The sequence below is a fragment of the Rhinolophus ferrumequinum genome, chromosome 7, assembly GCF_004115265.2.
Source record: "Rhinolophus ferrumequinum isolate MPI-CBG mRhiFer1 chromosome 7, mRhiFer1_v1.p, whole genome shotgun sequence".
Classification (NCBI taxonomy): Eukaryota; Metazoa; Chordata; class Mammalia; order Chiroptera; family Rhinolophidae; genus Rhinolophus; species Rhinolophus ferrumequinum.
In genome coordinates this window covers 75240714-75258236 of record NC_046290.1, presented here as the reverse complement: position 1 = coordinate 75258236, position 17523 = coordinate 75240714, and the positions used below count along the sequence as shown (strand labels likewise).

Genomic DNA, 17523 nt, shown 5'->3' with positions numbered 1-17523 from the left:
AAAGGCTCTTAAACTATAATAAAAGTTTTGGTCATTCATATGGTCAATTAGACGGCTCAGGGTGTTTTAACATACTTCCGTCGAAGAAAATTAAACTATTAAAATCAATTCACAATACTGCAAAATAAAAATGTATTCTACTTATGTTGAATGAATGCCAGTCTGTGCAACTCAACATACTTCTGAAAATATTAAGTATCCGTTATAAAAATGTAGCACCAGTTACAAATTTTGACTAAGAAGAAGGGATGAAGATATGATCAGAGCATTTTAATACCTGAAAACTGTTATGAGGCAGTTACACACGAGAGAGAATTCACTGTGAACAAAGAAAAACAAGTTGGTTAAGAAGTAACCAACTGCATATTGAATTGATAGGCTCTGGGCCTTGAACAGTGAAAGAATAAAGGAAGACACACATCTTGATACACACAAATGCTTTAGGACTCAAAATCTTTGGAAGCTGCTTCATCAGCCTGTCCCAGACACTAAATCACAGCACGAGCCAAACGATATATTGATCAAAACTTTTTCAGTCACGAGTAACACCCAGCTCCGACTCGCAAAAGCCAAAAGGTAATTTATTAGCAAATATAACTGAGAAGTCAGAGTGAATCGATCTTCAGACAAAGCTAAATCCAGGGGTTCTGATTCAAACCAGAGTGTGTCCCTCTCCCTCATTCTCACCTCCCTCTCCTTTCTAAATGGCAGGAAACATGGCCACCAGAAGCCCCAATCCTATATTCTTCCGTTTCATATTTCAAAGGGAAAAGAGACACTCTCTTTCCACATGTACATATCTAACCTCAGGGTAATGGTCTCCATGGTCTTGTTTGTTTCTCATGCCTGTAAGAAGAGTATATGTGCTGTTAAATTTTCTGGAGTAGTGTTTCTCAAACTTTTGGAATTTAGAAGCCCTTAATACTCTTCAAATTATTGAGAATTCCAAACAGCTCTACACATTTACTGTATCTGAGATTAAAACAGAATTTTAAAAACATATTTATTAATTTAAAACATAACAACAATAAACCCAACACATTTTATCATAAACAATACTTTCTATAAAAAATAACTATATTTCCCCAAATTAAAAAATACACATACTCCTGTGCTGGGGCTGAGAACACTGAGGAAAAGAAAGGAAGAACAACTGAAAAATATGTGAAGGAGAAAGTAATAAGGACTTAAGGAAAGAAAAGGAATACTAGTTTTTGCACTGTGGAAATGACAGAGGAGTCAGAGGTGGTGAATGAACTGGAAAAAAGGAGAGGGGCTATTACAGCAGATTTCTGTTAGACTTGAGCCACTTGACTATCTTAGATGTGGCCTAGATCCAGACTCTGGAACTTCAAATACTCTTGGCAATTTCAAGTGACCTATGTGAATAGAGACTACTGCTCTACTTCTATGATTCAGTCAAATACAGCAGTATTTCCACATAAAATGCACAGCCTCATCTCATTTCCTTTGCAGGCTTTGGGAACAATAAGTCTTGTTTTGTCTCTCTATTCTTTCTCTGCTTCTTAGGCTCACTTTTAGTTTTAACAGTGACCAGAGAGCATGATGCAAAGTATAGAAGGGTGCTCCTCAAATACTGTGTGGAAAAAGGCAAACGACAAATTATTCATAGATAAATAAATAGACAAATGTCTTCAAATTTTCATAAGCATTTCCTTCTGCATAGCTTCTGCTTAGTTTAGCATCCTATTTTCTGTTATATCAACAAGTACATGCTGTCACCAACATGCTTGGTGAAAAGACTTGACAACCGGAGCTTTGTTAAATTCAAGAATGACAGTTTTAACCTACAAGGATTTGAAAGTTAAGAACTGCTATTTGAACATGCAAAAATCAAATGTGGGATACATAAAAAACATTGAGGTTTTCTCCACAAGGCTGGTATCGCCAATAACTACAGAACTTTAGCCAAGTCTGATCATTCCCTTTATCTTCTTGATCTAACAGGAACCTAGGTATCTTAAGTCTATCTATCTTTTTTCATAGTCTACTCAAGTGGTGACTTGTTTTTGTCTCAGTAGAAAACATCCAGAGGGCCTAGACGGAGGTGTCCTTCTAGCTCTTCACTGCTACCTCCAAATCAGTTCTCCTCCCTTCTCCCACCAAACTTCCGGCTACTTTGAAAGGTCTGCCATCAGCCAATACAACCTGCAGCCTCACCTTGTAGTCATCTTCCTATCTCCTTTTCACTCTTCCTATGCCAAATATTTTAGCAACTTTATCTCAACCACAGATCCTATCATCACTCTTAACAACTTGACCTTTCATGTGGACAATCCCTCAATATCCTTGCCTCGTGTTTCTTTACCATTTCCTCAATTCCAACAATCTCTTCCTCCAGGCCTCCTTAGTAACCCATCCCCCTCCCACCCCGCCCCCACTGGTCACATCCCAGGCCTTATCATTGCTGTCAGTGGTACCACTTCAAAAGTATTGATTTCTAACATCACATTCTCTGGTTTCTACCTGTTTATCTGTTTAACTCTCACATAGCTTAAATTCCATGGTCAGTGGTCCATTGTACTAAGCAATGCTCTGTACATTCCCCCAGCTTCCTTGCTCTTATCTTCCTCTGTTATACTTGCCAGGCAAAACCCTTCATTTGGTTAAGTCCTCTCTTCTCTTACTCCATATCTGTGCCTGAACGGAAGTGGTTGGAAGAAAACACACAATCATATTAACTCGTCCCACATTAACTTATGAGTGCAAATTTCACTCTATAATAGAAAGTTTTACACTTTCTCCCTCACTCTATAATAGAAAGTTTTACACTTTCTCCCTCAAATCTCCAATACTACTTTCTCTCTTTACTCTCCTTGTTTCTAACTCACTGAGAAGGTATAAATAATCAGAGAGAACACAATCTTCTCATCACCCAATGTATCAATCTATATACAATCTGTGTCCAATTAACTTCATCCAATTATTCCACAAATATTTTTTTAGCATCTGCTATATAAAGATGCTATTCTGGGCATGAGGATACGACAGTGAACAAAATAAATAAACTTCCTATGAAATTTATGCCCTAAGAAGCTTATGTTCTAGCAAAGACAGAAAATGAACAAATAAATAAAGATCCAGAGTTGATAAGTACTAAAGAAAAAAAAAATACTCAAAGTAAGGGAGATAAGGTGATGAGGATGCTATTTGAGAGGGAGAGTCAGGAAACGTCGCCCTGATAAAGAAACATGTAACACAGCCACTTGGATCTGAGGAAGGAGTGTTCCAGACAGAAAAGGCAACTACAAAGGCCCTCGGCGATGAGTGGGGCTTGGAACAATCGAGTGACAGCAAGGAGACCAGTTCAGCCAGAGCAAAGTGACAGAGGAGGAAAGTAGACAGAGACTTGTTACAGGACCAGAAGTTGGGTCATGAAGAGCCTGGTTGAGCGTGGTAGGGAGTTGGTATTTTAGTATAAGAGAGTTCAAACACAATTGGAAGGTTTTGAGAGAGGAATGGCATGACCTTAGCTAAGTTTGAAAAGGGTATTCTGAATCTTGTAGGGCTTAGGATAATGGGGAAGGTAAAAGCCGGGGAGACTCAGTCAGGGGCTATGGCAGTTATCTGGGTAAGAGGTTTGGGCCGGGGGTAGTGATGAAAGAGGGAGAAGTGAACGGATATTTTTAAGGAAGAGCCGATGGTATTTGAAGATGGCTGGCTACGGGATGCAAGAGAAAGAGAAGTGTGAAGGTTGACGACTAGTTCTTCGGCCCAGGAAGAATAAAATTGCCGTTTACTGAAGTGGGGAAGACTAGAGGGAAGCAGGTTCAGAAAGACGCTAAGAATATCCATGGTACTTCACTATTTGTCCCCTTTTGCTCCATCTTACTGATCATCTAGATGATTTTTTGAAGAACCAAGATCATTTTCACTTCTGGGTCTTTCCACTTTGTACTTGATTGTCTTGAATGTCCTTCTCCCAGATCCTTCAGTGTGAGTTTGGACCCAATGGAAGGGACAACTACACAGAAAAGTTTCAGAGTAGGAGGCAGTGATGAGCATTGGACATGGTGGGGTGGGACAAGCAGGGGATGTCAACTGCAGGGAGACCAGTATTTACATTCAACACTGACTAGTGTAACAGCAATTTTATTCTGTTCAGCATGGAAAGACAAACTCTAATAAGCATTTCAATCAAATAAGCTTGGTTTTGAAAATTGTGAAACAGTATTTTTTGATAGTTCTGTTAAAATCACCTCCTACTCCCTGCAGATGATAAGACATTGGGAGGGCAAAAAAAGGAGAAAAACAGAGCTTTCCAGTGGAGGAGGAGCTCAAAGTTTGGAACAGCTTACGAAAGATAAGAATGGCTCTGAGAAGCTCAACCTGGAAAGAAAGACACTCTATTTCAGAACCTCAAATCTCTGTAAGTTAGGTAGATTCAGAACAGGGCAGATTACCTGTGCTTCTTTATTCTTAGATTCTAAAATATAAGCCTTCCTGATCACGGATGCCAGAAATTCTTTCACAGGGAACAGTCTTTTATGTTACAGTGAATGAAATAGAAAATATTCCTGGGAGAGATAACACTCTGAACAAAGTTGATACAAAAGATTTGGCTGATGCTAGACTCATTAGAAACAGGTTTGGTTTAACAGAGGGAAAGGACTATAGAAAGTAGAAAGGACTTTATATCTTTACATACTTCTTTCTCCTGTGTCGTTCCTCTCTGTATCTCTCCCTGGTATTAAGAACATATGGGGGTAACCCTGATTTAATACTTGTTAAATTTATAAAGATCTCACCCCTCAGTCTCTCCGCCCCACCTTCCTGCGTCCAAAGCAGATTTCTGCTGCCCTTCACAGAAAACCTTTCCAGATTTATCTCCGCATTCTTTCTCTACTCCCCTCCCATGTATTTGTCAGGGCAATCCAGGCTGGCTTCATCCAAATACTCCTCCAAAAGGGCTCTTATACAAAAATTAGTGAGCTCTCTGGAGGAGCCACTTGGAGCCCAACTGCTACCTACTTTTCTGATTGCATCTTATCCTGTCAGCAGCATTTGATAGGATATTTGGTCATTCCCTTCTTCGAACAACATTGATTATTCCATGTCACCATTCTGATCTGACTTTTCTTCCATTTCAAAGGCTGCAGAAGTACTGTAATGCTTCCTAACTGGTCTCCCTGCTTTGATTCTTACCCTTTATAAGCATGCCCTCTGCATACAGCAGCCAGAGTGATATCTTTAAAATAAAAATCAGATCATGTCTCTCTCCAACTTAAATGCCATTGTTGTTATCCCATTGTGCTTAGAAAAAATACAAACTCCTTACCACGAGCCATAAAACTCAGGATGGCTTGGCTTTACCCTTTTGATCTGATGCCCTTTTTTTCTGTCTACAGGCCATTCGGCTCCCAGAGCAGGCTCCAAGCTCCTCTCTTCCACTAAACCTCACTTCACTCAGAGAGTAACTTGAGAGGCCTTCCCTGGCCACTCCACCAAATGTAGCTATACACACATAATCATATACACACAGCATGAACCATTTAGAAACGTCTATGGTGTCATTTAATTACTAGTTCATTAATTGATTCTTCCATTGGAACATAAACAAACTCTATGGACAACAGTTTTGTCCATTATCTACACAGCCGTATCCTCAGCATTATTTACCAACACCTGGTATGTAGCAGTTTGTTGAATGAATGAGGGACGGAGCTAGTGTTTGAATACAAAATGGCTCAAAGAAAAAAACAAACCCCGGTTTAACATCTTTGGTTCGATGAGATTAGAATTGGTTAGTCAGTTTTCCTCCTGCCATTCAGGTCTATAGGACATTTTTGTCATGTTATGGGCACCAGAGCTAAGTACCCAGATCTTTTAGAGCCTGCCCAGATCATAGCTTGTGATTTCCAAACTGTGAGCCACAAAGGCTCTATTTATTTAAAGTAGATACCACTTATTTAAAATTGCAATATCCCAAGGCAAATGAGGAGTGTTCCAAGAAGTGTAATTAATAACAGCTCAGGTGAGTTACTGACTTTCTGGATCCACTGCAGCAGGCCCCGCCCACGTCTGCTCCCTCCTCATCAGAGGTTAAAGAGCTTTCACAGCAACCAGAAATGAGTCCTGTTCTTCTCCTTCAATCAGCATACCTTACATTTAATTTGTATGATCTATGTTTTGTATCAAACACAACCACGGAAGAGATTAAATGAGAACAAAATGATGAAATTTAGAAAATGATAACAGTGAAAATTGGAGTGTACTATGCATTCCCAAAGAAGGAGCTGTGAGACCCATGGTAAGCTGAGAATTCTAAGGAGGCAACTGTGAATTCTTTGCTTTGTCTTTGTGGACAGTTCAAGAGAAAAGCCTTGCTGGGTCCCTATTTCCCCATGAGGTGACTTCAACAACAATGTGATCAGATCCTTGCAAAACAGAAATTGATATGCTGTGGTAAGAAATGGGTATAATGTAAGCCTCCTCAATTCTCTTTTCAGGTCCATGTTGCCAATGCAGGACGAAGATAAACACATATTATAACTTTTTATAAAAGTACCATAACCACATCTTTTAACAATGTGAAATATAAAAAATAACCATAAGGAACATATTTACCATTATAATACAATTATAATTAGCGTTTTGGTTTATTTCCTTTCAGCTTTTTAAATTGTGCATATTTCTTTACAAATTTCAAATATGGAAATAGAATTTTGTTCCTTACAATGTTCACTAAAAATACCCTAAAATTATAAGGGTACCTAATATTCATAAGCAGAATGTAAAACAGCTTCCGAATGGCCTTGTGTTATCAGTGGCTAGCCTTATGGTTAGACACTTAGGATTTTTACAATTTGTTGCTAATATAAATTACTCTGTAATGAACAATCTGGATTGCACTTTTTTTTTTTAATTGAAATTTGGATCCTGGCTCTACCATTTGGAGTTCTTTATCAAGTCACTTATCTGTCTGAGGATTATTTCAATCTCTTCATGCAGAAAATGGGGATAATAATCGCTACTCCACAGTACGATTGTTAGAAAGATTAAATGAGAATATCCGTGAAGCCTCCCAGTCCGTGGTAGATGCCAGTAATATCAGTGCCTCTCCTGAAACAATTTGTCAAAGTAAGGCAAACATTTTTCTAGTCTTCTGTTTTCTATGTCTTCCCATTACATCTATTGCAATGAAAACAAATTAAATTTAGAAATACTGGGATTTACAAAACCATTCCAACCCTAGTAAGAAAAAAAATATCTAATAAACATGAAATATTATTTTATTTCTCTTTTTTCTGAAAGTGAAAGACAACTTCATCGAAATCTTAAGCCATATCCAATACAGTCCTCTTGTCCGGTGGTTATCAAAGAGGGAATTGATGCCCTTTTGGCATTAAATCCTTCCTTCCCTTTTTGTGAAGGCTGGGATAAGAGCTATACTGCTTTGGTTAAGTTCCAGGGAGGTTTTAAGACCACTTCTTATGTTATTAATTACTGTGGAACATCAAGGTTACACTGGAGTTACTGCAGACCTAGGTATCAGCCATGCCCTGTAGACATTCAGGTTCTAATAGAAATGTGACAAACTGCATCGTTTCTTTTTAGTGCCCTTCGTAATTTTTACACCGTCAAGTCAATACTTTTTAAAATGCTTTTTAAATTACCAAGAAAGCATGACAGAATTTAGTCTTCATTTTATATTGATTTCAGTTGGACAACAATTACTCAGTTGCACAATCCCCTAACCAGCTGAGGTGAGGTGCAGAAACATGTATACTCTCAGAGACCCTGAGATATCACTTTCATCATAAAATTAAGTGATTATTTATAAGTGATAAACTTCGGGCCATGTAAAACTGTCAATTAACAAAACCAAAAAATACTCCCGGAAATATTAGCATTTTAAGCTTCATCAATTACACCTTGGGGTTGAGTCTCTTATGGAGGGTCGCTTTGAATAGGAGAAAACCTGGACACTCTTAGAAGCTTTAGCCCCTTGGCTGTTTTTTTCTAAGATAAGTAAGACCTTCAACTAGGATGCTAAAAAGTTCCTTGAAAAAAGAAAAGAAAAAGGCTATAGGGAAAAAAAAAAAAGGCTTTCAAATAACCCCCCAAAAATAATATAATCATGCTTTTGGCTGGAATTGGCAAGAGAGATCTTAATGATTTAAGGTTTGAAAAGAATTCCATCACTGATTTTGCTCCATGGCAGTATTCTTAACCAATGTAGATTTGACTCCTTTGCTGAGGAAGTACCTTAACATGAATGAACCCCAGAGTTTCACTTTCCTGAAGATACCAGATGCTTCTAGAATCAGCAACTAAAGTGTCAGCTCAGTCCTTCCCAACATCTTTTTCTTTACAGTAAACTGTACATTCTCAACGCACTCCTATCAGCATGGCCTTTAGCTTCTGCTGGGTTAAACAGCTCAGAGTTTAAAAGTTCCATATCCTCTGCCCATTTTTTAATTGCATTGGATTGTTTGTTTTTTTGTTGTTAAGTTGTATGAGTTCCTTATGTATTTTGGATGTTAGCCCCTTATTGGAGGTGTTGTTTGCAAATATCTTTTCCCATTTGGTTGGTTGCCTGTTTATTTTGTCGATGGTTTCTTTTGCTGTGCGAAGCTTTTTAGTTTGATGATGGTGGGAATGCAGACGGGGCAGCCACTACTGAAGGCATGTGGAGGTGCCTCAAACAACTAAGAATAGAATTACCATATGACCCAGCAATCCCTCTCCTGGCTATATACCCAAAAATATGAAAACATTTATCTGTAAACATGTATGTTTGCCGATGTTCACTGCAGCTTTATTTACAGTGGCCAAAACACGGAAACAACCATAGTGTTTTTTTGATAGATGAATGGATAAAGAAGATGTGGCACATATACACAATGGAATACTACTGTGCCATAAGAAAAGATGAAATACTGCCATTTGCAACAACATGGATGGATCTTGAGATTATTATCTAAGAGAAATAAGTCAGACAGAAAAAGTTGAGAACATATGACTTCACTGATATATGGGATATACAACTGAAAGCAACAAAGGAACAAGACAAACAAATGAAGAAACAAAAACTCATAGACACAGACAATAGTTTAGTGGTTACCAGAGGGTAAGCGGGTGGGGATGTGGAAGAAGAGGGTAAATGGGGACAAATACATGGTGACGAATGGAGAATTGATTCTGGGTGGTAAACACACAATGTGATATATAAATGATGTATTACAGAATTGTACAATTGAAACCTATGTAACTTTGCTAACCAATGTCACCCCAATAAATTTTAATTAAAAAAAAAGAACAAAAAATTCCACATGAATAGGAGGATACTTTCATGGACTTTCCAGGACTTTCCAGGACTATTTTAAACTACTAGAGACTCAAACTGGAGAAAACTAAAATATCTTTGACTACCAATTTTAAACATTTTTACCCCAGATATCCAGTGGCACATGTCTGAAGAGGAATTTTAATTGTCATGGAAAACAGAATATTTTAAATGAATTTGCAGATGTAAGTGTGGTGGATAAATTTTGACACCCAGGTTCCTATACATAAAACCACACCAGAATTTAAAAGATGAAGATGGTAACCTGGGATTTGCTTTGATTTATTAATAAGAGGAATCACTCCCAGCTTACAGTGCTTTATTATGTCTGGGTCACCTGGAAACTAACACAACACCCCAATGTGGAAGGACGGTTCTAGGCTATTCTGATCTCCAAATCTCAATGAAAAATCCTCCCAGGGAGAGCTTGGGATAGTGTGTCTGAGTGTGTGTGTTTGTGTTTGTGAGGCATTGCAGATAACCATCCATTTGACATATCTTTCAGACTTCTGGGGTTGAGATAAGTATGAACAGCTTTTTTTATCCTGTGATATTGGCACTTACAGCAGAAAGGAAATTGGAACTCGATCTACTCAGTCACACCTGGGGTCATCACTGCATCCCATCTACCATTAAGACAAAGAACACAGAAATTCACACCAAGCAATGCAGGGAGTTTGTCTTTCACACACTCCCCAGTTATTCTTCTTTCATTTGTTAGTGAACATTGTGTGCTGAGACTCATTAAATTTAGGTTTTAATAGTATCAGAAAAAAAATATGTTGCTTGTATTCTCTGCACACAGGGAATATTATATATCCTTGTTTCACAGTGTGACTTAGAACTTCTCTGTGTCTGTGTCAATAAGGCTTTTTCATCTTTTATCAGCTTAGTGCTGAGCAACATCTAGTTTCAGTCCCAAATCGGGGCCATAATCATTCCTGACTTCCATTTGTCTTTCTCTCTCTCAGAAAGGACCCAGAGGGTTCAAATCCTCCATGCTATTGTGTACTTTGGGCATGCCACTTCTCTAAAATTCTTGTAAGTAACACACTGCCATGGGGCACTTTGCATTAACATGCAACAGGGGCTAACACATAGTGTTTAATAATTAAATATGAGCTCCATTCTTATTAGCATTATAATAATAATCTTTATTATTAAAACTACTGAAGTGTCACATGGTGATTTTTTTGAGTTTACTTTAAAAAAAAAAAGACAGCTGAAAGCTAATTCAATACTGAAAATTATTTGGATCTCTTCTTACTATCCTCTGCACATAGCCATTCATTTCCTCTCTTTTAGAAAATTAATGGTTTTGGAGTTCCATGACTTAATCTTTTTTTAGCCTTTTTCTCTCCTCTCTTCTTTGTACTTTGAATGGGTGGATGCAGCTTTGACCACCATTCAACTTTGTACCATAAAGAAATACACAAATAAAACTTTATTATAATTTTTTCCCTGTTAACACTAAGATTATAGCTTTTCCCCTTCTAAGATAGGAATCTTAAGTTTGCTTTGAGGCTGTGTTCCTCTGGCTCTGTCAGCTCTCCTTGTTGTGGTCCATTGGGCACCAGTCACCAGCCCTGATCTCCTCACCTTAGGCTCCTCTCAACTGTCCTGCTGCCCTGCACCTCTCCTTTGGTTACAAGGCCTTCCCCATTCAGCTCTCTGAGAAATTTCTAGTCTTTTTCTTCTACTGGGGTGCAGTATCATAAGCTCTCTCTCTAAAATTTCCTCTATTTTTGTCTACTTATACATCTTCTTTTTGTGCTCCAAAAACTCCATACAAAGGGTGAAGATCACTTTAGATCCAAAGACCCACTGCTTACAAAAGCACTAGAGGGTTAAATGTGATAACTTGAGGAGATGGTATAACTGGAAAGTGTTTTTTGTTTTGGGCAACGGAACACAGGCATATGCCTGTATTCTCATTCCTTCTCTCTCTCTCTTTCTCTTTCCACCCTCATCCCTTGCTTCAGTTCACCTCTGAATTATGGTGTTTATTTAAAAAATGTAATGAAATACCTATGAGAGATCAATATAATGAGAGGATGGATAAGCAAGCTGAATTGTGACAGATTCCACTAGCATTTCTATCAAAGAAGAAAATAAATCAAATTGTAACAACAAATTCTCTACAAAATGTGCAGATTTTCAAGTGGCTCTTTGAATGGTAAAGCATACCAATCAGGCCAAGATTTTAACATTCCACCCCTCTACCTTTCTTCTGTTGTAGACATAGACTTGTCACAAACTGAATAGAAATATCTCTGTTCCTATTCCAGGAAAGCTGGTTTAATAGTCCCTATGAAAATCAATAGGTTCCAACTGACAGAATGCTTGGAGAAGTTTCGCTTCACTTGACATGGCTTATTATCTGCAAACTACTTTCCTTAATGTGTTCTGAAACTGCAATCGGACTCAAAAAGTCTCTTTGAGGTAGTGCTTTATTATTTTCCTTTCCATCATTGATCAAAGGTGACCTTGCCTGCACTTTTAGAGCATGACCATGAGTGGTTAAAAGTGGCTATACAGTGTTTAGTAGGCGCACATCTTTAGCCCAAATTGACCCAGCCATCTCTCTTATGTACATGATAGCAACTGGAAAATGAATGGCCCATGGTTAGTTTTCTATGTTCGCACAGGTGCTGAGAAATAGCTTGCATAAATTACCTCATTTGAATCTTCACTAGAACACCATGAGCTAGACGTTCTTTAATCCATTTTACAGATGAAGAAACTGAGATTGAGAGCTTTACATGATTTGTTGCCAAGTCACACAGGTAGTTAAGTGGCAGAAGTGATCCTGAACTCAATATGACTGGCTCCAGACCCATGATCTCACCCCAGAACTGATAGTCATTCATAAGGAGAGTCAGAATACCTATATGTTTCAAATTTACACACTGAGATTGGCACTCAGACTCATAAATTTTGAATTTACACACTGAGCTTAATTCTTAGACTCAATACTAAGCATTTTATGAAAGGGCAGGGATTTTATAGCTGAAAAATGCAATCTTTTCCAGGAGTTGAGCCACACAACTAGAAATCTTATCTGCATTTTAGAATTTAAATATTTGTCTCCAAAATTCCAGGGACACTGTAAATGATTGGTAAGCATAATTTTCTTAAATCTTAATTAGATTTTCTTGAAAATAAGCCATATTCATAGGGCTGGAGTATAATTATTTAGACACACCCTGAGGTGTGTACTCCTAAGGAAGATAAAGCATGTTCCTGAAATCATTCCCGAAATAGTGCCTCCATTATCACCATGTCAGTCTTCAAAAGTTGTGATTCCATTTAACTCAGTGAAATTTAGTCCAGGATGAAGTTCCATCTGCTTAATCTGTTCAAATTTTGACACTTGCTTAAATCTATTTTCTTTCCTTTTGTGCAGTTTTAAGTTCAGCATGTAACACCAGGAAAAAAGGTTCCATCTTGTAAAACACTGGTTGTCCTAGTAGCTGTGTCTGTCAGATCCTTTAATGCCCCCAAGTCATTAACCTGAGGAAGTAGCTTAGTAAATCTCTCTACTGTAATTCAATTTCTTCTAAATATCACATCAAATGGAGAGGAGAAAGGGCTCATGCATGGAGGAAAAAAATAGCTTCTTCAAAGTTCAGTGTAAAATTTCCACTGATGACTGCAAGCCAATTAGTTCTTATGTGCAAAGTAACAAGGTATTTAGGGGTAAAATGGTACTACCTGGAAACCTAACTATTTCAAAATAAAAATTACAAAGTAGGCCACCTTTTCCCAAGAGTAGTGTATGGGTGCTACCCTAGTGATTTGACGACTTGTTCAGTACAAGAATAACAACGGAAAAAGCCCTTCAATTCATTTTTCTCCCTTGTTTACTTTTACTAGATTCAAAGCCTTATCTTCATTAATGACACAATAAGACAAATGGATAGTTTCCGGAAACATCCAGGTTTTTTTCAGTATTGTAAAAAGTTGGTTCAACTATCATTTTCTATATTCTGGCACTAAAATACATCTATGATAGAGAATCACCAATGTTTATCATAACATCTAGAAACTGAAAGATCGTGAAATGCTTTCTGAATAGCCAAAAGAAATGTTAAGCTATATTGAACCATATTTCAATGCTGAAGAATGTCTTTCTCAAACTTTTCATTATGAGAATTTTCATATATACTGAAATGTTAACACTAGTATACTGTCCTAAATTCAATAATTGTTGACTTTTGCCATATTTCCTTTCTCTCTCTCCCCCCATACACACACACACACACACACACACACACACTTTTTGTTGTTGTGTAACTATTGGAAAGTAAATTGCAGATATTATGACCTTGGTTGATATGTATTGTAAATATTTGTATTATAATTACATATTAATTTCCCACAGGGATATTTTATTAGCTAAAATACCCAATTATCTGAACATGACAATTTATGTTTATTATCAGTATTACCCCTGTCCTGTACCTGACCACCATTGGAATATGAATTTCTCCGTAACAGCTGGTGCTTTAGTTTGTCTTCCTATGACAAATTAAAGTATTTGTCTATCGCCCAGATATATGAGTGCCTAATGGATTCTCAGTGATGGTCATGGTGTTTTGTGGAGGAATGATTTCTTATTACCAATGTAAACTAAATCTTCCCTGAAATATTAAGCTATGCGAAAGGTACTTAATACTGCCACAAAATAAAATTTGGTTAAACTGTGCTGAAAAGTATTTAAATAGATCCTGGGAAGGGGATTACTGTGATCGAATAATTAACTGTGAAAGAGATAGGAAAACTCTCTTGGACTTAAAAATGTTTATGTGCCATGTTTCCCTGAAAACAAGACCTAGCCGGACCATCAGCTCTTATGTGTCTTTTGGAGTAAAAATTAATATAAGACCCAGTAATATAGTATAGTATAGTATAGTATAGTATAGTATAGTATAGTATAGTATAGAAGACAGTGTCTTATATTATAGAAAATAAGACTGGGTCTTACATTAATTTTTTTGTTCCAAATGATGCATTAGAGCTGATGGTCTGGCTAGGTCTGATTTTCGGGGAAACACAGTATTAATTGAATCACCTATAAACTGGATGAGGTCTCTTATGCTTATTAACTTTCATTTCAAGAAACTTTCTTGAATGTGATAAAAATGTTACTTATCTTCAGCTAAAATATTGAATAGAATACTTTGAAATTCACCTTAGAGGTCCTCTGTAATAGAGAGTATTATGGATGGAACCATCTCCCTCCAAAAGGACTGGTGTCCTCAATGCAATAGGATTGGTGTCCTAACAAGAAGAGGGTAATCCAAACAAAGACATTCACGGAGGGAAGATGATACGAAGATGCGCAGGGAGAAGATGACCGTGGGATGAGGGAGGCAGAGATTAGAGTGATGCATCCACAACAAGGAATGCCAAGCAATTGCTGGCTGTCATCAGGAGCAAGGAGAGAGGCACGGAACAAATGCTCCCTCAGAGCCCTTAGGGGGAATCAACTGTACTGACACCTTGATTTCAGACTTCTAGCCTTCAGAACAGTAAGAGAATACATTTTTATTGTTTTAAGCCAGTTTGTGGTCGTTTATTACGGCAGCCTTAGGAAACTGTCACAGATAGATGATAGATTGGTAGATAGACACAGACTCTCTTTCAGACCACTTAGGTTTAGGTCTAGTCATAAAATGAGGACTTAAGGAACTATCGAGTAAAATAGTATAGTGGCCCACAGTTGTTACTTGAACACACAAAATTTCCATTTTTGCAGGGAAAAAAATGGTTTAATAAGAGGCAATTTCATGTGTCACAGTCTAACAGATTATATAAATAACTCGTGATTTCTAAAAGCCCCTTTTCCCCTCAAGAGCAGATCCTTGGCTGAATTCTCTGGGAAAATACTTTGTTTTCCTTGCATCACTTTCCCTCTATATATAGATTTTTCGGTTTCATTCACTTCACTTAGATAAGGAAGTTTCTGTCACCATGACCTATATAGAATTAAACACTGGAGGGAATTGCTTTTTGAGGTTTTGCGTGCTATTTCTTTCATTTACACATCTCTATGCATGGTTTACTCTAGGAGACAATGCTTGGGATCTATCTAATTCATGTTCAAAGCTGAGGTTTCTCCAGGGGATTTTCTCTCATTCCATTTGGCACAGCAGGAGCTGTGTTTGACAACATCTGCCTTACAGCACTGCTCTGCAGCTCCATCTGACATTTGGTTCCCATCTACATTCTCTTCCTGCCAGTCTTCTGAGGAAGATGTTTCCACAATAGAGGTGGAGAAGAGTAGATCGTGAGGGCAAACTAGAGCTTTACGTTCCAGTGAATATGAATAATGACCCACCAAATGTCTTCACTCTCTCTAATTCCAAGTCATCCAAGGATTTTTGACATAAACCAATACTCACTACAACAGCCCTTGTCCTTTGGGACTTTGAGTGTTTACAAGTAACTTCTGCATGTTTATGTTTCTATAGTTTTATATATCTAGTCCATTTTAAACTTTCCTCAAATATGACAAAAAGTAACCATTCACAAATTTTACTAGTCATTTTTTAAACCAGTAAGACAAGATGCAAACAAGTCCAAAAACATTTTGTGCGTGATTCCAGCTAAAGCATGTCAATTTTTTTTCATAGAAAGTAGATATTTAACAGGAAATTTTATTTCATAAAATTTTTAATAATCCTTACATTTTATGACTATAGGAAATTGCTTTAAGAGAAAATTACAAATCCTACCAATCAAAAGATTGCTCTACATTCTGGGATAACTTAAATCATTGCCTACACCAAACAGGAAACCCAGAATATAGACTTCATTAGTAGCAATGGCCATTTAAATTATTAATTAAACTGTCTTTGTTAGATTGCCATGGCTTTCAATTCTAACACATTATTTCAAAGTATCATTCTACTTCTACCCAACTGAAAACCCTGTGCCATTATTGTCTTCTTCAGTATTCTAAAATTTCCTTGTGCCAGACAGTACATAACAGTTGGTGGTATTAAGCTATCTTTAGGGAAAAAAATCCTTTGGCCTATAGGAAGTACTATTTGACTTCAAAATTTCTGATATTTCTCAGTATGCTTTACAACTGGGTTTCCATAAGGATATATATTTCACATATTTGTTCACATAAATGAGAATGGAAGAATGTGCTGTAAAAAAAATATGTTATCTTTCTGTGATTTTATAAGGAGAAGCCACCTAAGGACAGAAAATGCATGTAGGGCATTATGATGACAAACACTCTCTGGGGCATAGGGCTATTATATCCTGCTGGCATTTGTATTTTGAACTTTCACCTGGTACATTTCTTTCTCCTTGGACATAAGCCTAAGTCACTTTTGCCCCATCAGCTCTCCAACAAGTATAGAGCAAAAAGAAGTAATCCCCAAACAAAATTTTTCTTTATTGTTCAAATAAAAACTTCTTAGAGGAGCAGGTTAGCTCCAAAAACATTAGCATTTGTCTAGTTATACTTTACTGAAGCAAACCCAACATTTGAAAATCTAGGCATATATCTATATCCCAAAACATGACTGATATACAAAACAAGGTTCACTTGCCAGCTATAGTTACTTTTTCCTTTCCATACTTCTCTCCACACCCACATTCAATCAGACATCCAGTCACTTTCAGAGTCACACAGGTTCATCAGACAACAACCCATTTGGTGGCATTCTCATAATTTGAGATTCAGATGACTTAGCAGCACATAGCAACTCTCTGACCCCTTTGTCCTTTGAATCAGGGCCCCTGGCTTCTCTGTATCACAGATTCCATGGGAATGCTATTATATAATGAAATAAACTTACTGTTTTCTTTAACACTTTGAGAGCATAAGGCTTCTGGGTCCCCTTCTGTTTGCATCTGTACACAATGGATGTAGCACCCCTTGAGGGGGAAAAAGACAAAAAGAAAATGTTATGCTCTGGACATGAACTAAAAGGGATAGCTTGAAAATAAGCATCTTTTACAGTTACCCTCATAATTGATAAGTGTTTATAAGTTCTACTATAGGACCAGCCCAACTGTTGAGAGTATTTTTTCTCTTGCAACTAAATATAGTTTTCTCAGGAAAATTCTAGGTTTTCCAGTCTGCACTTTTCCTCTGTCCTATCCCTATACAGGTAACAACATGTATCTGTTGTTGCAGTCAGTGGTTTTGGAATAGGCCAGACCCTCAGGTGAGCCTAGCTTGTGGAGCA

The 17523-nt window shown here is 37.5% G+C and overlaps 1 protein-coding gene across 2 annotated transcripts in view; it reads right to left on the bottom strand.

Moving 5' to 3' along the window:
- The window catches only part of CAMK4 (calcium/calmodulin dependent protein kinase IV), a 203747-nt gene that overhangs the window by 79684 nt on the left and 106540 nt on the right, over positions 1 to 17523 (bottom strand). For both annotated transcript variants that reach the window (XM_033110760.1, XM_033110758.1), the window contains one exon: positions 17131 to 17209. In XM_033110760.1, coding sequence (XP_032966651.1) covers positions 17131 to 17209 — 79 coding nt within the window. The remainder of the gene's footprint in view (positions 1 to 17130; positions 17210 to 17523) is intronic.